At 41.7% G+C, this 21,211-nt stretch overlaps 1 protein-coding gene across 2 annotated transcripts; it reads left to right on the forward strand.

Moving 5' to 3' along the window:
* Positions 1-781: 781 nt before the first annotated feature.
* ago3b (argonaute RISC catalytic component 3b) lies at positions 782-19,903 on the forward strand. Of its 2 annotated transcripts, none has more exons than XM_020642258.3 (20): positions 782-944; positions 1,128-1,469; positions 7,192-7,363; positions 7,483-7,603; positions 8,424-8,632; positions 9,268-9,404; positions 9,802-9,936; positions 10,082-10,169; positions 10,260-10,407; positions 10,527-10,646; positions 10,758-10,901; positions 11,613-11,779; positions 12,203-12,387; positions 12,557-12,716; positions 12,849-12,939; positions 13,101-13,295; positions 13,672-13,806; positions 14,057-14,158; positions 15,069-15,268; positions 15,430-19,903. In XM_020642258.3, exons 2-20 carry the CDS (start codon positions 1,451-1,453, stop codon positions 15,536-15,538), a joined length of 2,637 nt encoding a protein of 878 aa, XP_020497914.1. In that variant the 5' UTR covers positions 782-944; positions 1,128-1,450; the 3' UTR covers positions 15,539-19,903. The 2 variants fall into 2 exon arrangements, with proteins under 2 accessions (XP_020497914.1, XP_020497915.1); XM_020642259.3 differs by having other exon boundaries at positions 11,646-11,779.
* The last annotated feature ends 1,308 nt before the right edge of the window (positions 19,904-21,211 follow it).

Raw genomic sequence — 21,211 nt, forward strand, 5'->3', positions numbered from 1 at the left:
AAGTTACTATGATGTGGGCACAAGTTATTGTGTTGCACATGAAAGTTAATATCTTGTTTACACAAGTTATTTTATTGTATGTGCAATATAATTTAATGGTGCGTATAAATGTCATTGTGCCAAGAAAGATAATAACTTGTAGTAATAACTTTTTCTGCTGATAATATGTCTACACTCATGCACTTTAACTTGTGTCATTTACGACTCTGTTTTTGCACATTTACATTTAATCTTTCATATTTAAGACGAGTAATGCTAAGTTAAATCTTGGTTGTACATATTTCCATTCTTAGTTTTGATATTTTTAGTGCTTATTTACTTTGTATTTAATTTTATATTGTGTTTAAATTTGCTAATATTGTGTTTTTTGCTCATATTGTGTGTTTGGACAACCTGCTGCTGTAACGCCACAATTTCCCAGTTTGGGATCAATAAAGTAATTCTATTACTGTATACACAAGATAATTTTATATTATTATTATTATTATTATTATTATTATTATTATTATTATATTTTTTATAATTTTGCAATCATCAGATTTAAAATAAAAACAATTCACAAAATACACTTTCAGGAACTTCAGGGGTTCCGTATCATTTGAATAAAAATAATAAAAAGATATTATGTAAATATATACATACATATATAAAAACTGTATGTAAAATTGATGCTAAAACATGAACAGTGCACTGCTTCATACTATTGAATCGTTAATCATGCTCTTGTTTTGAAGGAATCTACCGGAAGTCATTATTTTCTATCCTCGCCAGCTTTATAACAGGGAGCAAGAGGGCGGTGTAAGTGCAGATTTTAGACCGGTTTCTCGCCGATACCGAGAGGGAGGACGCTGGACTAGTGAACCCCCGTCATATCTACTTGCTAAAGCAGAACACCGGATCGACACGTTAACCTGCCGGGACGACGAATTTGACTCACTGTTCCGGTAATTATCCGTACATTTTACCGTGTGTCGAGTTAGTCAGACAGTCGCTAGTTCCGTCGGCTAACGCTAGCTAACGCCGTTAGCTTACCAACCGCCGCTAACGACTTCGTGAAATGAACCAACTCTGAGGCTGAACTGTCACAAACAATCCCGGCGCTGCTACTTGTCTTATTTTCCTTCCAGATACAACAGCAGAAACTAGAGCGGACGAACCAGGGGACGTTTTGCACAACTTGGAGCTGTCTTTTGGTTAGTAAGGCAGGTTCGGCGGAAAAAGAGGGGGGAGACTTCCAGCCGAGAGGAACCCCGAGCGGCCCGGTTCCACTTCAGCGACCCGAGCCGGGTGGAGCAGGGGGGGGGGAGCAGCAGCAGAGGCAGCAGCAGCAGCAGCAGCGAGGCCCGGGGGGAGCAGGGGGTTGCCTGTCAGCGGATCTGAAGTCACGTTTTGACCTGCGAAGGGAGAAGTAACAACTGGGTGCCGGGTCATCCGGACTGAGACCTCATGAATGGAAATCGGAACAACAGGTGGGATCCCCCTGACTAATGGCCATGCTGAGTGTGGAGGCTGCTGGGTTATGTGTGGGCAGATATTAAGTTTAACGATTTTGATTGAACATTTTAGGGATTTAAATAGGTTTTCCAGGGCCCAGTTATTACAAATGTAAACATTATTGTATTTTTTTTTAAGACCATTTTGCTATGATGGATCCACTTTTGAGCCATATAATAACATTTTTTTTTAAAGATTACAGCATCACAACACAGATTACCATCCCTCCAAATGAGACTACATGTCACAATCTAGGCTACTAGCTCTCTAAAAAGGACCAGAAGCTAAACAGTCAGCATGGGGGACACTTCAAGTGATTTTAATTTTAATTTAAGGGAGATCACACACACACACACACACACACACACACACACACACACACACACACACACACAAACAAAAACGTCCATTCTTAATCACTTTCCAGCATTCAGACCTAATTTGAGTAAAATCTGAAATACAGTATACAAAGAAACAAAAATATATATATATACATACATACATACATACATACATATACCTAATTAGCAGACCTGGGACCAAGGTAAAATATCCCAGGTCAGATCTTGTGTCACTGGGTCCAGGTCAACCCATGAAAACCTTCACATGAAATAATTTTTGAGTGTGTCATAGGGTTTAAACTCAAGTGATGAATGAAAGGTATTGTGGTTTTATTTCGACAGCTATTTTACCAGTCTGCTTCTCAATATGACTTGTTGTTACCTAGTTTGATTACATTTTGTTCTGGTAATCCAGCCTTCCCCTGTCATCATTATTACTTTGTGTCATACACAAATGTTTTGAACATCACATAGTGGAGGTTTGATCTGTATTGAAACTAAAACTCGATTACCAGACCTATTTTTAAGGTTTGATCCGATCGCTACGCTGCGATCTGATTACCTTTTAAACAGAGGCTTTAATGGGCACTGGGCCATTTCCAACAAGGACTTTATACTGGGTTGATTGTTTCTCACTAGTGTTTTCACGGTCACTTTTGCTCTGTGATGTGTGTCAGTGTGCATATGTGAATGTCCCAAACCAGTCTCACGGGTTATTTGTTCTGTCTTCGTCATTCTTTGTCGGCTGTCAAAGGCAGGTGGTGATCCCGTCAGGTGTGTCTGAAGCCTGAGAGTCTGGCTCACATTCAGGGAGGTGTGTGTGTCTTGTGCATTTGAGTGTGTCTTCATATCAGTTTGAAGGGCAGCCTTTCACACCAGCTGCTGCCATAGTTACCCAAGCTATCGAATAATGTTCAGTTAACCGCTGCCTGTGTTAATTAGAAATCAGTTCAGCATGCCAGTGCATTATTCAATTTACTTTGTTGCCAAGGGGCACAGTTTGTGAGTCACGGCTTGTTTATTATTGATGTTGTAGGGGGCCAGTGGTGCACTGGAAAGAGGGTCAAACTGGTTATCAGAAACTGACCCTTTCATACTTCTTACACTCCACCCATTTTCAACCCTAAGAGCAATACAGACTGGAGCCTTATCTGGGAATAACATAGATGTAGAGGTTTTAAAACTGTGTCAGAGTTGTAAATGAGCTTAGCCAATACACTGCTTTTATTTGCCAAATCTGAGTGACACAGATATTCTTAAACGCAGGCCTGCTCCTTTTTAGTAATAAATAATTTACCAGTTTTGTTTAATATGTAAAATTACCCAGCGCCCAGGGGGATGTCAAAGAGCTTGTTTGTTTGGACAACATTCCTTGATTTAAAAATATTTCAGATATTTAACCAGCAAATCTTTGTATTTCATAAGCTGTAGCAAGTAAATGTCTGAGATTTATGCTAATTGAATAACTGAAATGTGCAACCCTGACAGAACGGGGAGTACGGATAATGGATGGATGGATGACTTTAAATACCCATTGTAAACGTTCTAGTTTCTATCAATTTAAATGAAAATCAGAATGTATTCACTATCCTGTGCACCGCAGTGGTTAGCTATATTCCCTTACAGCAAATAGGCCCCTAGTTGAATCCCTGTATGACTGGATCTTTCTGTGTGGGTTGTGCATGTTCTTCCAGTATATAGTATGTGTGTGTTCCCTCTAGCTACTCCTGCTTCCTCCTGCTTCCTCTCACAGTCCAAAGACACGCTTCTTAGGTTAAGTGGTGACTATACATTGGCCATAAGTGTGAATGTGAGTGTGGCTGGTTGTCTGTCGCTATATGTCAGCCCTGTGATTGACTGGTGACCAGTCCAGGGTGTACCCCGCCCCTCGCAGCTCAAATGACAGCTGACATCGTCTTTAGACCCCCGCGATCTCAAACGGGAAAATGGTTTTAGATAGTCATATATGCTCAACTCATTTTGGAGGAATTTTTGACAGACTCATGGGCGCCTGTTTAAAATGGGGGGATGGACAACTTAAAGACATGAAACCACAAAGACATACCCCCCCCCCCCCCCCCCCCCGTATTTGTCACAGTTGAGCAGCTTGACTGACTGAAGACTTTTCTTTTTATGTCAAGCAGATTGAAGTTTTCCCTCACCATCACAAGTGTTTCATACTTGATGTCTGTAAAGTAGAGGAGGTTATAACAGTTTATTTTAAGTACAACTGAAACACATCTGCAGTCCTCCTCAGCATCGGTGAAGTGATGTCAGGACTGGACAATATTACATCTGTGGAGTACTCTGTGTGTGTGTGGGTTGAATGTCGGCTGTGTGTGGGTTGTGCAGTGCGTTTCTACGATGCAGCGGTCTGATAAGTGCAAATTAATCTCTCCATTGTTGCTCATTTTACAGTGAACCTTTGTGATTTTGGGTCATCACTGGAAGAGGGGTTGCTGTCTGTCTTCTGCATGGAGAAGTGTGTTCTCTATATTACATCAAAGAGAGGCTAGATTCTTTTTTTATTGCCTGTCTTTACTTCTTGTCATAAAAAATGAAGGATTTTATTCTTTCACACTCTTAGGCAGAGCAGGCGGTGGACCTAAATGCCTTTAGTTGTTGACACATGTTAGAGGAGATGCAGAGGCCTTTGACCTCAGAGGGTTTATATCAGGGGGGATCAAGTAGAAACGGATGATTGCACCCGTTACTCTAAATAGATAACTGCGCTGGAAATTATAAACATCAAATCTCAGAAGAAATTAACCAACAAATACAAAAACTTCTGTAGAGGCCTTTACAACATGAAGAAGTCATATTAACAGATGTGGATTTTTTTGGATCACACATCTCACGGTTGGTATTTAATCACAGATTCTGATCACTGAACGGGTTGTTTTCCAATTACGTTAACACAAGATGTTAAATAAACCAGAACCTGTTGTGTTTTATATTAAAAAGCTTCAACATTTTGATAACGATAGCTATTTGTTACCCCCCCCAACTAAGAACAAACACAACAGAAACAGATCATTTTGATTTCTTCTTTTAATAAGCAGTAAAAAAAAACATTACTCAATCCTGAGGATTTTCAGAATAGTCAGTTTTCTTCTGTAGTTGACAAACATCTATAAACCAATTATTGAAGCGCTATGGTCTGAAAATAAATGACCATACTGTAAACACACAGTGACATACAGTTAAAAACAGGCTCAAAATAGTCCGTGTTTTTGTCTGCAGAGTCTCCAGATGAATGAGACAAATTTTTTGTGCAGCTGTTTTTGTACCTCCTGTCGGCGTGCCTGTAGTTTCCATGGAGAAACTGTTGCAAAATGAGTGTCGTCTCCATGGCAATGGCGCAGGGGAGGAAGCGACCAGGGGATGCAGACAGATAACACCTCGAGGCAGGTTCAGGGTCAGCTCTCGACCCCGGACAGAAACGTCAGTCTGATACAGTTTTATACTTCCCCCTCACGGCTGCTCTAATGCGCTGATTTCAGTGTTTCCCTCAGTCTTTACTGTCAAACACACACCTCCTGATAATTCACCAGCTTGTACTCTGTGTGTATGTGTTGAGTAGACTGATGTGTTAGTCACTGTTGTGTATGTGGGTCTTCTGAGTCACAATTGTGGAAATTGTGTGATGTCATTTCATTTCTTTCACCGAGTACTTTCCAGTTTGGCATTTATAAAAATTGGTGTCAAGTTGTTGTGGTGTGTCAGCCGCCTACTTTTCCTCCCGTCTGGCAAAGGCCGTGTCAATCAGGAGAATTCATCCTTTTATTCAAAATGTCACCAAACCCTGTAACCTTTTTATACGGTCATTATCAGATCGGCGCGGGGAAACACAGCGTTGGCCCGTTTTTGTTTCAGCTCAGTCAGTTTGATATGAGGAAGTCGTTCAACGTCCCTGACCATCTTCAGTCCCGTCACACACACCTTCTGCTCGTTCCTCCTTATTAACCGCTTCCTTCCTACAGTTTGTGGTCTTCACAGAGCTCTCTGCTTGTATGAAATCATCATAGATAGTATTCAGGATAACTTGTTTGGGCTCTCTTTTAGCTATTTTGAGACATTCAATTTCGGTTTAAAAGTCAGAAATTTTGCTTAAATTATAGAATGTACATGGAGAAGATATAGATTTTTGGTATTGTTCAATTAAAAAAAAAAAAAAAAATATTGAGGATGAGAGACAAATACAGTTTTTCTCATGAAATAAATGCAACAAAATCAAAAGAATAACTTGATTAACTAAATCAAACAAACTGATCTTATTTTAATAAGAGTAAAGATGCATCTATTGTGAAAAGCTGGGCCGATACAAATATAAATGTTTCAAATAACAATTTAGCTGTTTCTGGTGTCTTTTCCATTACTTCCTTGTATCCAAATGATCTATGAAATTTCCTCTTTAATGTCACTGGAACATGTTCTACAAACTGCATGTCGCTGATCTTTCCCAGAGACGGTGTAGACCAGGGATAGGCAACTTTGGCCACATTCATTTAATTCTCCCTGCCAAATGGCCAAATTGTAGAATACAAAAATGAATAAAATCAATTATGTCTCAAATTTAACACAACATATGCCAAGGATCAAATATTATTATGGACATATTTCTGGTTTTCATGATTTCATGGCAGATTTTGTCACATTTCTTTCATGTTTCCAATTAATTGATATGTACAAATTGACGTGAGGGCCACATTGAGGGATGATGGGGACCGCATGTGGCCCCCGGGCCGCCAGTTGCCCATCCCTGGTGTAGACAATAAGGATTTGTCAGTCAATAAATGTGCAATAATTGATCCATTTTGGCCTCTAGGGGTCAGTAAAATAAGCTGTAAACACTCAATTGACATGCAGTATATTTCCACCTATCTAATATGGGAAGCAGTTCTTGTAACAGTTGTCGACTTAGGCTGTAAATGATTGCTCAAATGTTACTAAGCTAGTTTCTTTATATCACTACAGTTTGGTGTTTGTCAGTTTGTGGATATCAGGTGTTTGAAGCTTTATTGAATAGACCTGCTGCTAAAAACTAAGCTAATAAGATTGATTAGAGTGATTGATTTAGCACTAAACAATGGCTCAAAGACTCCAATTTTGTGTGAAGCTCTGAAGAACTTCAGATTCAAGAGACATTTTTCTGAAGGTTTATCAGCGTGAGTGACTCGTTTCACAGCACATGATTCGACTGTTGGTAGCACCTCAAAGTATGCACATCAACACTTACATATATTATACTTTAATATTCAGGAAACAGTATGATGATGATTACTGCAACTGTTTTGTACGTTTTCAAAAGGACAGGGTGTAAAAACGTATTTAATTTTGGCCTGTGTTCCTTTAGGAGACGCTGGAGCCCAAGCCCTTTTTTCGCTGCCACGTCGACCTGGCTATGGCACCATCGGGAAGCCCATCAAGCTTCTGGCCAACTGTTTCCAGGTGGAAATTCCCAAGATCGACGTCTATCTCTATGAGGTGGACATCAAGCCTGACAAATGTCCTCGCAGGGTCAACAGGTAGGGAATCTATTAACATATCAACACTTCCCTTTCTTTTTACTTTACTCTTATAATGTTACACTTTACTGTTTGCAGATTCAGATATAATGTTTTGTTGTTTTGGGTGGTTTCTCCAGGGAGGTGGTGGACTCCATGGTTCAGCATTTTAAGGTGACCATCTTTGGTGACTGTCTGCCAGTTTACGATGGGAAGAGAAGCCTTTACACTGCTACTCCACTACCTGTGGCCACTGGTGGGGTGAGACTCTACCTATACGTTTGAATGCTGGTGTTTCTTTTATTCTAGACCAACAAAAAATATTGTTTAGCTTGACAAAGAATGCCAAGGACTCGAGTGTAGCAAGTGTGTTGTCTTTTATTTTGCCAGTTATTGTGTCTAGCCCACTCTAGCTGTTTTCACATATGCACTCCTGAAAATTTCTGGAGGGTTTAAGGCGGGCTGCCCCTGAAATCATTCTAATCTGGTTGTTCAAACATGCAACTCACAGCGGGAGACTTTCCCTGTCAAGACGGTCTCCAGAGGCAAGACATGGCATCCAAACAAAGACACAGAAGTGGCAGATGAAGCAACAGAGTCCGCTATACGATGCTACAATGAGAAAAAATATTTATATGTGAAGTTTGACAAAACAGCGGAGAAAAACATACTGGAACAGAAAACTTAATGCAGCAGTTTGATTACGAGCAACTTCGGAGATCAAACCTTTCACGTCCATGCAGTCTTTGATTGTGCACTGATCACAGGGAATAAATGTCAACCCCCCCCCCCCCCCCCCCACTCGGTCACAGTGAATTTTCCTGATTATATTCTGCTGCGTTCACACATCGGCTCCCTCAGGCTTGATGCAGAAGAAACTCTGGATAGAGTCAGAAAGAAATTCAGCCGTTTGCGTTCACAGAGGCATCTCATACCGAAAACTTCAGGAGTTTGTGCATGTGTGACCAAGGCTTCTTACTTAAAAATATACCAAAGCTAAATTATTATTTCACAAAAACTAGTGACACATCCTTTTTAATATTAATCAGGAGACTGTAATAACCTTTGTCTTCCTCTTCAGGTGGATCTGGATGTCACTCTTCCAGGTGATGGTGGGAAGGACCGCCCATTCAAAGTCTCCATTAAGTTTGTGTCTTTGGTCAGCTGGCACATGCTGCATGAAGTTTTGACAGGACGCGTCATGGCCGAGCCGGTGGACCTGGACAAACCGATCAGCACTAATCCTGTTCATGCCGTGGACGTCGTCCTCCGACACCTGCCCTCCATGAAGTGAGTTTCCTCTGTTTGCTCTCGCAGTGAAATATTTGAGATCATTTCTAGTTTTTAAAATCTGAAGTTCAAATCGTGACTGTTTCTAAAGATAATTACAGATGAGTACATTAATGCTGCAGCTAACCTTCACCATGTTATAGTTTGAATTGTCCATGAAAGAGAATAGTAATGAATTAAGCATGTGAAGAGGATTTCTTGCAGATTACTTCTGGTCATGAAATATGACCCAAGGATACTTGCATCCCGGAGGTCCTGAAGCTCCCTTAATTTATTATGCAGCATTTCAACCACAATGACTCACACATTGTAACAGGTGCAGTTTGTTAGAAGCAAACCTACAACCTGCATACCAAATATTTCTGTTTTATTAGCTGGCTAAACTCCGCTTTGGATTCAACAACGAGCGAGTGCTCAAAAGCATATTTCATGTAACCAAACTCCGGATATGCCATTTGTTGAATCCATTAACAAGAATAGTATTTTGTGATCTAAAACCTTCCTATCCTCCTGTGGTTTCAAGCATATAACTCAGACAGCACTTGTGTCATGCTGCACTCTGTGAACCGCCCATGAAATACAACTTTTATTTTTGCCCCCAACTAACCTCTGAGTCACCTTTCTGTCATCATCAGGTACACGCCCGTCGGGAGATCCTTCTTCTCGTCCCCAGAGGGCTACGATCACCCGCTAGGTGGAGGACGAGAGGTTTGGTTTGGTTTCCATCAGTCTGTACGGCCAGCCATGTGGAAAATGATGCTCAACATCGATGGTAAGTCAGCACTGTTAAACTATATTATATAGTGTGTCTGGTTTATCATTTTGAGAAATATGATTATCCACCTACATGATGAGAGTTTGATGAGAGGATCGATATGGAGGCCTGCATCCACTAACAGCATTTTACTGGCTAGCAGCACCTGTTTTCATACATAATTAACACATTTGGGTGGCTTAGTGGTTAGTTTGCGCATTTCCAGGAAATTAAGCAACAAAACACAAAGATGTACGTAGGCAATAAGGCAGTTACATCCACCCTCTTATTACCGACTGGGTTTTCACTGCCTGGTTGGAAATCACCCAAGGCTCTGAACCGAGAAGTGACCTTTCTAATTTAAGTCTCCACGTAAACCACAGTTTGAGTTTGACCTTGTCCTGTATTGTTTCAGTGTCAGCCACAGCTTTTTACAAAGCCCAGCCAGTCATCCAGTTCATGTGTGAGGTACTGGACATTCACAACATCGATGAGCAGCCGCGCCCACTCACTGACTCCCACAGGGTCAAGTTCACCAAAGAGATCAAAGGTAAGTACAAAGAAAAGGCTTGTGCTGCAGTGCCAGGCCTTACCTTGTATGGGAGATATTTGTGTCATCAAGTGAAATGCTTCTTCAGATGTTCTAAATCTACGAATAAAAGCTTGTTTACGTTGAGGCTTCTCCATCTTCACAGGTCTGAAAGTAGAAGTGACACACTGTGGAACCATGCGTAGGAAGTACAGAGTCTGCAATGTAACACGACGGCCTGCCAGCCTCCAGACGTATGTCTCCATATCACACCACTAAACCTGCCATCAAAGCTGTCGTTAGCTCAAATTAACGGGAGATTCTTGTTTCCTTCACATGCACAGATTTCCCCTGCAGCTAGAAAATGGTCAGACAGTGGAACGGACTGTGGCGCAGTACTTTAGAGAGAAGTACAACCTGCAGCTCAAGTACCCCCACCTGCCCTGCCTGCAGGTGGGCCAGGAACAGAAACACACCTACCTGCCCCTGGAGGTAAGGACTACAGCTTCAGCAGCTTCCGTGTCAGCTGTAAATCAATGCATCACTTGCTCTTTGTGAAATTAAATTGTATCCGAGTCAGATTGTGTAACAAACTTCTGTTTCATCTTCAGGTGTGCAACATTGTAGCTGGCCAGCGCTGCATTAAAAAGCTAACAGACAACCAGACGTCGACCATGATCAAAGCTACAGCTCGCTCTGCACCAGACAGACAGGAGGAGATCAGCAGGCTGGTGAGTGTCCTGTTCACCCGAGATAAACACCATCAAGATTTTGGTTTGTTTGTTTATTCTTGCTTTCCTTTTTCTTTCCTCTTAATTAAAACTACATTTCTTGCCCCTCAGGTGAGGAGTGCAAACTACGAGTCGGATCCGTTCGTCCAGGAGTTTCAGTTCCGCGTTCGGGATGAGATGGCTCAAGTGACGGGCCGAGTCCTTCCCGCCCCCATGCTGCAATATGGCGGCAGGGTGAGCTCTGAGCCATTTATGGTACCTTCCCCTTTTAAATCACGCTTCTTATGCACAAGTGTGTTTTTCTACATGTCTGTGTGAGTGTGTGAGAGAGAGACAGCAGGATTTCCTTTAGTTTAAAATGAGATCTCAAAAGTTAGAGTAATTGATCCTCATCCTTCACATTCACTCTTGATTCATTTGACACTTGACGGCTCAGAGTTATTTTCACACTCCAAAATGAGCTGCACTCATACAACATTTAGTTGATTATATTTTTCTGTTTTGTGGGAAAACCCTGTAAGGTCACCCTGTTCTTTCACTTCTTACATTGAATGCAGTGACACTGTTAAAATCACTGAATGCATCTTGTTAAAGTCAAACATCTTTTCTATTTGTGTGTGTGAACTTTGACTTTTTAAAATTTTCTGTGGTTTTCTGCTACTTTACTGTTCTGTGCTGTTTGAGCTGATCATATCTGAACCTGCAATTTTAATTTAAAAGCTTTCCCTGTTTTTAACCTCTGCCATACCAAACAATCATTTGCACTACAATCTTAATGCATGACTTAAACAGAATCGAGCACAAATGAAACCTAAGATTTAATTTCTCCTGACCAGCCTGTCCATCATTTTTGGTTTATAACGTAATCAGTAGCCCTTGATCCTGAAATCCCACCATTTCCTTTTGAATTCTTGAATCCATACTTTGTCTGTGTCCTTGTACTGTATGTGTCTGTGTGACTGTCAGCCCCAGCAGATCAACCCTGCACTGTCGTTGCAGAACCGCACAGTGGCCACACCCAGCCACGGGGTGTGGGACATGAGAGGGAAGCAGTTTCACACCGGAGTGGAAATCAAGATGTGGGCCATCGCCTGCTTCGCCACACAGAGGCAGTGCAGGGAAGAGATCCTAAAGTGAGTCAAGATACAATTTAAGATGTGATACGATAATGACTGTTACTCGCTCAGTTTTGGCAAAACTATTAAAGTCATGAAACCCAGAGTGAACAAGAGAGGGGATGGATAATCCACATGTTGGTACATGTTGGAAGTTATACAAAATGAATAAAATAAACAGTTCAGATGTATATTTTAATGAGGAGACAGTCTTTATTTTGGAAACTACAAAATCTAGCATCAGTTTATTTAGAGAATTCGTACTAAAGTCTAAAAGTGAATTTTACACTTATACATTGATTTTCAAAACTGCTTCAGGCAGAAATGTTCCGTCTATTAGTTTAAAATATTAAGTTTGTGTCAGATAACGAACTATTCACTGATATGCCACATTAACCAAGAAACATCCCCCCCCCCCCCCCCCCCCCCCCCCATGTTTAGGAGCTTCACTGACCAGCTGCGTAAAATCTCAAAGGATGCTGGGATGCCAATCCAAGGCCAGCCATGTTTTTGTAAATACGCCCAGGGAGCTGACAGCGTGGAGCCCATGTTCAGACACCTGAAAAACACTTATGGCGGGCTTCAGCTCATCATCGTGATCCTGCCTGGAAAGACGCCCGTATACGGTACACAAATGAAAAATAAAACTATGCTTCTGGCAATGTTGACAATATAAGAAAACAGCAAAATCCATTTGCACATCTGTCTTAATGCTGCTATTCATAAACATTGTACATGAAAATATATTATAAAGTGAATGTAAAGTGAAACGGGTGTCCGCTCTCCGACCCACAGCTGAGGTGAAGCGGGTTGGCGACACCCTCCTCGGCATGGCCACTCAGTGTGTGCAGGTGAAGAATGTAGTCAAGACGTCTCCTCAGACCCTTTCGAACCTCTGCCTGAAGATCAACGTCAAACTGGGAGGAATCAACAACATCCTGGTTCCACACCAACGGTAAAATCAACACAAGAAACTATTTCTTCTCAAATTGATTAAAGTTTTTGTCATCTGATCGCTGAATTTGTCTGTAGGCTGTTTGAAAGACATGTAGCAACATTTTACCTTGTGTCTCTTAAATCCACGCAGACCCTCGGTGTTCCAGCAGCCTGTCATCTTCCTCGGGGCGGACGTCACTCATCCTCCAGCAGGAGACGGGAAAAAGCCATCTATTGCAGCGGTGAGACTTCACCTAGAACAAGAAGCTACTTTGATTACAAGCTTGTATTTTCTATCAGTCACTATTCATATCAATCAGTCTCATAACTGTTCTCAATCTGTAATGTGTTTGCATATGATTTAAGCTTCTGACCTCTCTGTAATGTTGTTGTTCCACTCCAGGTGGTAGGCAGCATGGACGCCCACCCCAGCAGGTACTGTGCTACAGTGCGGGTCCAGAGGCCCAGACAGGAGGTCATCCAGGACTTGGCGTCCATGGTGCGAGAGCTCTTGATCCAGTTCTACAAATCGACCCGCTACAAGCCGACTAGGATCATCTTCTACAGAGACGGAGTGTCGGAAGGACAGTTCAGACAGGTAGAACCATTGACCTGTTCTGTTTTGCACTGAGCAAATAATTCACGCCTGTTTATAAAAGTGAATCCCTCAAGGTTCAAACTATAAATGAGCTGTTATTTCTTTCTATGGACGAGGTTTGAGGTTGAATTCTTGATGATTAACAGTTTGCAAGAGAGTATGACGGGGCATATTAAGGTGCTCTACTAGTTTTACTTTCACTTTAGAGTAGAACGGCTAGCACTGACATGTCTTTATCTTAGTTATCTAAAGCTCCTTTGTTTTATATTTTTGTATCCAGGGAACTTGTTTTAAAACTGTGTGTGAAATTATTCTACCAATGCGGACTGTTCAGTCTGTTTTTTAATGTAGAAATTCTAACTGTTTCACTGTGCAGGTGCTGTATTACGAGCTTCTGGCTATCAGGGAGGCTTGCATCAGTCTAGAAAAGGACTATCAGCCGGGGATTACTTACATTGTTGTGCAAAAACGCCATCACACGCGACTCTTCTGTGCAGATCGCAACGAGCGGGTGAGTAACACAACTGGGTTCTTCTCAGGTAGCAGATATCAACGGCACTTTGAGAGTCCTGTAATGTTTATGGATTACCTCTCTCCATCTGTCTGACGTCTTTGGTAAGTTTCAGTTGGAGGTTTTTCTTCCAAATGGAAGAGAAGGGAAACGTTTAGTATACTGTTCACTGTTGAGGCCTGTTAGGCGTTTCTTTTAGGCAGCGTGACCTTCTCTTTAACGATTCTGTTTAATCACATCTCCTTCTCAGGTTGGACGAAGTGGAAACATTCCTGCCGGCACCACAGTGGACACAGACATCACTCATCCCTACGAGTTTGACTTTTACCTCTGCAGCCACGCTGGAATCCAGGTAAAATATGACAGTCAAAACTAATCTTAAAAGGTATAAAATACAACATGTATAACATTGATTAAGCAGATATCATAAACTATCATATCTACAAATATTGTTAAGTAATGACCTACTAGACAAAGAGTGAAGACAAACTGCCTCTGTGTTTGTTGTTCTCAACACTGTTCACACTGACCGAACGGAGCTTCCTTATGAAAGATGTTTGTGTCACTCAGAGGCTCAAACTCAAACTTCATATGTTTTTGTTCCATGAATCTCTCCCTCTCCAACGGTTAGTCCTGCCACCATATGGGGTTGAGAGAGACAGCCCCTCTAACTCAGGGGCGCTGTATGTAGAGGCTCATTGAGCGACAACTGAAGGAGAACCAACAGACTTTCCAAGCATAAGAAAACAGGGAGGGAGGGGAGGCTAAAGAAGAGTTTGTTTTGGTCTGAGAGACTGGTGCTAAAGTGCCGCATCTACTGGATATCTTCTCTCAGAGTCTCTATTAAGCATTAAAGGTAGTCATTGTTTTTGAGATTTGAGGCGACGACCAAAGACTGAATATGAATTGGACACTTAGATATCACCTATTGGTTTGTGTACTATTTAAAGCCTCAAGTTTGGGATTGAATGGCCATATGACCATATTTGTACAAAGGGGGGGAGGGGATGTTTTGCTGATTAAGGTCTATTTGAGGCTGTTGTAAGATATTCTTTCTATTTGTGAAACTTGCTTTATGTTATGCATACTAAGATTACCTTCTGGATAAATATCAGAGTATCTTAGTTGTTGGGTGATTGAGAATGTATCCTTTTCAGTTTGTCAAACACCCAGAACTATATTTAGCAGCTGGCTGTTTGTCCTCTCTCTGTGGAGCGTTGTCCTCTGAGATGTTATTAAGTCTAATTTCCCCCCTCCTCCAGGGTACGAGCAGGCCCTCTCACTACCATGTTCTGTGGGACGACAACTGTTTCACCGGTGATGAGTTCCAGCTCCTCACCTACCAGCTGTGCCACACTTATGTCCGCTGCACGCGCTCCGTCTCCATCCCAGCACCGGCCTACTACGCCCACCTGGTGGCCTTCCGCGCCCGCTACCACCTGGTTGACAAAGAGCATGACAGGTGGGGAGAACTCTTTAAACAGCATCGACTTGTGGGTGCCAAAACTGACGCAAACATTAAGTTCCCCAAATGAACTCTAATGTGGACACTACTGAATGGAAATAACGTAGACTTTGTTTCATCTTACTGATTATTCTTTCCCTCTCTTTTCTTCCTGACAGCGCGGAGGGCAGCCACGTCTCAGGGCAGAGTAACGGCAGGGACCCCACGGCGTTGGCCAAGGCTGTCCAGATCCACCACGACACACTGAGGACCATGTACTTTGCCTGAGCCCCCACATCCCTCCATCTACTCGGACAGTCCTAGTGCCCGCCTTCCATCAGCTGGCTCATCTCAAATGACGTGCCCCGACTGTTGCGACTGCAGGCTGTGTAAGGATGTAATAAGCCAGAGAGGAGTTACAGCCACATTATGCAATAAGAAACCAGCCAATCGTTTCTGCTCTCTCTCTCACCTTCATCTCCTCTGCTGTATTCAGTTCAAAGTGGATTCTGTCTCCTGTTGACACTCACACGTCACAACAACGGCTTCCAGTTTTCACAGCAGCTCAAAGTTTCTTTTTGCTTTCTTTTCTTTCTTTCTTTTTTTTTCACGTGTTAAGAAATGGCAGAGCAGCAGGGAATCCAAAAACTTGGGCTTGAAGCAGAACCAGTGAGGACCCGCCTCGCTCTGTCACCTCACATTGAGCCTCATGTTGCTGGTTTATAGTGTAGATGGTTTTACATGTTTGTTTGTGGGGTTTTCTGCTTCTTTAGATGCAAAATTGTTTGTGTTGTTTCTCTCTATCTCTCTATCTCTCTCGAGCAAATGTGTGATTACAATGGCAGCATGTTAGTCAAGTACGCTCGTGACACAGAAGTTTCGCCCTCTTGCTGCCTTTGTGGTTACTCTTCTGTCTCCCTTTAAGCCCGTGGGTCCTCACAGGTGTGACTCGGCACTCTACCATCACAGACAGTGAATGATATCTTTATTTTATTTTACGCAAAGCCACACACAGCCATCGATTGTGTATCGCATGAGGCCTTACTGCGAGGCGAGGTGCACAAACAGGACTGTTAGAATACAACGCCATGACCACAAAATGAACAATTTTAAACTTTTTTTTCTTCTAGTTCAGCTCGGTACAAAGTGTAAAAACCAAACGGTCTGTGTGTTTTATTCCTCTTACTATTTATACCTTCTTTAATTCTTTTTAACTTAAACTAACATCCAGCAATAGTTCAGAGCAGACGGATTATTACCACCTCAAAACCTTTGGACTTCTCCCAATTTTTAAACGAGGATCTGACCAATGAAGTCGTCACGTTCTCCTTCAGTGCAATAAGGTGTTAGTGCAGAGCGAGCAGGGTCAGCGCTGAGTGTTGTCGATGAGGGTTGGCGTGCTGAAATAGGTTTTTTTTTTTTTTTGGCAAGTTATGTGACTTTGGATGAAGGATGTTCAGTGTTTGGCATTCTGTTGATCATTAAGGACTGAGGCTGCTGATGTGAGCGTGTGTGGCTCAGTCCTGATGTCGGACAGTGTTTGGAGAGATTCCACAAAGTGCCTGAATTGTTGGTTAGAGATTAAGACGTTGGAGGGACAGAAGGTTTTTAACTGTATGTTGGTTCAGTTCTCTGTAAATGCAGAATCCGAGTGAGCCTGTCAAAACATTGCACTGCCCGACACATGGGGCTGGACTGTAGCTGATCTCGAAGCATGAGCGCGTATTCCTAATAATAATTTCCTCTCTCACCATGAGGAAATACTCACTTTCATATCCTCTTCAAACTCTTTGTTTCCACAATATTCTGTTATCAAAAACATTTAATCATCGCACTTAAAAAAACAAAGCTTATACTAAAGGGCTGCAACGATTATGTCATTTGTTCACTAATTAATTGCTAACTTTTTTGATATCTTTTAACCTGAGACATTTTTGAAGAACTCTTTGATTCCATGTTAAAGTGTGAGGCCCTTTTTTCATCTATGACGGGGGGGGTGGGGGGTGGGAAGAATAGCTTTGATAATATCACTAAACGCTGATGGGGTTTTAAAAATATTAAAAGACATGACACAGCCGTATCTACGTTTTTAACGCAGCATCACAAAAAGGATAAGTTTAGGATCATTAACAAAAACATTTCTCGTTGGAGACGATGAAAGAATCTCCTCCTGATCACAAAATGATTGAAAGCAAAGTTTTCTGAACATGAATTAGTTTGAGCATTTTGTTCCACCGATCATCAGCGAGGATATAATCATGCACCGCTTCATTGACTTTTGCTTAAAAGAGATTAATCAAGTCTAGTTGTATATTTTTCTGTCGATCAGTTGTCGCTCTAGTCCAGAGACAGAACCTTTTGTAGACATGACTTTATATAATAAAAGAAAACCGAAGAAAGTGTTTTCTGCTGCACCCTGGAGGTTTATTAAAGAGCAAATTCTAACAAACTATTGAGAGTAGAATCATGTGAAAGAGGACATGCTCTGGCAATAATCAAACATTCTGAAGTGTGTCAAAAGCTTTTTAAGCCTTCTATCAGAAAACAGTCGTCAGACGATTGTCTTAAGATTTTCAACACATGGAGAGCGGTCTGTCGAGGCCTCGCAGTGTAAAACAGACACAGCCTTCAGGTTTCATCACTTGGACCAAACCAACGTGCCTGGTCAGGGGGAAAGGAGGAGGAGGGGGAGGAGGGGGAGAGGAGGGAGGACTTAGGGGGAGCTGAGGGGTCGTTGCTGTATCATGTGTTGACAGCTCTTTACTCTCACAGACTTACAGCATGGTGTTGAACGGCTCTGCTAACCGCTAACTGTGCTAGCTACTTGTCACTGAACCAAACTGAAGCTGCTATTAGAAAAAACACATTTATTTAATATGTCATCAGAAATACATATAGGCTTTATTATATTAATATTAAGAGAACAAGAGGATATGGTATTTGACTGCACTTAAAATGATGCATGTGTTTATTGCTTTGGAGCAGAGTTTGTGCTTGATTATTTTGCCTCTAGATAAAGCATTTTAATTCTAAGAAATCCGATAACCCCCCCGTGTGTTTGATGTCAGTTTGAAGTTGTTTCTAATTGTCAGACATTACCAGCATTTGATTTTACTTGAAAGAGAAATGAGTGGAGGGCATGTTTATTGTTGGTTCTGCTTGATTTCTGAAAGTCTATAGAGGTATAATTAGAGCCTTATTAAGAGATCCATTTCTGCGCTCGTGATGCCACGTACAGTAAATCCACCTCTGGAGCCTGTACGCAGCAGGACTCTGTCTTATCAGATGCCTTTTTCCTTCAAATTAAAAGAATTTTTAAGTCCGGATTGAGATATATTTATATGTAAAGATTAAAGATATTAATGTAATGCACACACCACTTATTTTTTCTAACAAAATCCTATTAGAGACAGAGGCGTGCTAGCTGTAGTGAACCATGGCGTTTAATAATCGTCTGTGAGATTTCTTTTTTTTTTTCTTCCAAATTTAATAATGCAATAGGTTTACTTACTTGTGTGTTTGCTGGTTGACCCGCTACAAAGTGGAGACTGTTTTTAGTCATGTAAGTGATCAGATGAACCTTCACCCCTCCTCTGCATAGACCTGTGAAATCCTCCCTCTCGTTGTATCATCTCAAAAGCTCCCTCGAAGACGTTTCTCAACGAGAGCTGCATTAAAGATTGTCTTTTTTTTTTTTGTTCATTCTTTTTGCATTTTCATGAGTGGAGGAGGGATGAAAGTTCATCGTCGGACATATTGGTCCGTTATCAGACTGTGCCTTTCATGATGGTGCTGAAAACGAAACGAGTTAATCAAAGAAATCTTAACTTTCAGAAAGGCCGCAGAGGCCCAGAGTCTACATTGATAAGTATATATTGATACATGACGATACTGTAAGGTGTGATTGTCTGTGTGTGTGTGTGTGTGTATTTTGAGTGTGTGTGTGTGTGTGTGTGTGAATTCCTCTGACATATGCCAAGAACACATAAATATGCAGACCTGATCAGTGTGGAGCTGACCGGACCAAAAGGCCTGTGGGGATCAGTTTCAGACGACGGGCACTCTCAGCACAACCCAAAAAGTAGAACTTATAAAACGAGGGAAACGTTCTCGACTCTGTAGGTAACGAGTAGATCTGTGTAGACCTCATGTAGCATTATTTATTCAACTCTTGTTTCCATAGGGGAGATGGCGCTTCCCATACTGCCGGTTAAACACGTTTCTCCTCCTTTTCAGTGATTCATCTTCTCTTGGGCGGCAATAATGAAGATTCTCAGTATGCGCGACGCCATATCTGACCCATTTACGACTTTATCTTTTAATGTGAATTGTCCGCGTTTACATACCTGGGGTAATTCTTCGGTTAGTTTGTTCCTTCACGAGTGCCCGTCCCCAAGGTTAAGGGATTCCCCACAATAAATAAATCTTGAAACCTCTGTGGTCGGCTGCATATCATATTTAAAAACAAGACAAATGATGTTTGGGTTTCACAGTTTATTAATGTGCTTGTATTATGTTAAATGGTGTCACTTTTAGAAGTCAAACTGTACGTCAAGACCTTGTCTTAACACTCATCTGATCCTGGTCCTAAGTTGAGCCTTTTTATTTGGTTGTCATATTTAATTTTTTGGAATAAATACTCAATGTATGAAACGTGTGTCAGTTGTGTTTTGCTTCATGCTGTTAGAATTTTCAAAAATCAAAGTTAAGTGCGCCTAAATTTAGTAGAGCCCGACGGATAAATCAGCCAGCCGATATTTGCGTATCCAGTGACTATCGGTTTTGGCTATTTTTATTGCTGATATTAGATTTATTCACCCAGTGCACCGCTTCACCAACATGTCCATCTGTTATCTGTGTTTTCATGTACTCACCCTGCATAGGAGCGCTTCATTCTTTATTATTGTACAGGAAATGGCCACAGGGCGGTTATCAGTGTCTCTCTAAAGTCACCTGAGAGCAGGACTTTATAACAGCAGCATCGTGTCCTCTCTGTGTTTACACATCCAGCTGTCTGAACTCATAACTCCAAATTAACTCTGCAGTGGACCTCACATCCCCTGGTTTTTAATTGCTTTACCCCTCGCTCCTATAAAACTCTCATCTTTGATGAAACAGTGTTGATGTTGTGCTGTGAGTCACAGAAAAGGATATTTACTCATGACACTGTGTGACCTGATGGGGAAACTTTCCCAGCATGTCTTATACACAAAGGTCACAGAGTGCGGCTGTGATCGGAGATTAAAATGAACATGATTGGGTTACCATGATAACCCCAGTTCTCTGAATCAACATATCTATTATTGCTTGTTTGACTGAGTTACATGACTCACATTGGAGCACTTTGATTGGCATGAACCTCTTCTGAATTATTCATTAGAAACATCCCACTTCGATCTGGTTATCCAAGAATCTTTTCCGCATTTATTTCTCTTTTCTTTGAAAGGTTTCCAAGTGGCAACCTACGGAGGTGAAAAATGAAGTCAATGTAGAAGTGCAAAATCCTGAGGTTTGCCGAGGGTCCGCCTGAGGAAGAGGAAGTCACACACAAACCACATTCAAAAAAGCATAATATAGCATGTTTACAGCCTGGTATAAAAAATGAAATAGGTGTAATTAGTTATTGTCATCATCGGCACACACTGTATGGGGGGGGGGGGGGGGTTCTCATAACGCATCTGTGTTGATTTTATGAATGGTACGCGTTATCCATAGTTAATTGCAAAGCTGACCTGACTGACAGGCGGTCACGGTTTAACAGTTTGTCAGGAGGCTTAAACCCCGCCTCAGCTCCAGCTCTCAGCTTGTTGTTAGGATGAGACAGGATTTCCAGCATGGCGGCTGCTGCAGATGAGCCTCCAGAGCAACCTGCGGTAACAGATGGCTGACATCACTCAGGCTTCATCCATTAATATTTACAGTCCATAAAGATGTCACAAATATTTATTAACACCGATGTGT

This window comes from Labrus bergylta, chromosome 19 (assembly GCF_963930695.1).
Source record: "Labrus bergylta chromosome 19, fLabBer1.1, whole genome shotgun sequence".
NCBI lineage: Eukaryota > Metazoa > Chordata > Actinopteri > Labriformes > Labridae > Labrus > Labrus bergylta.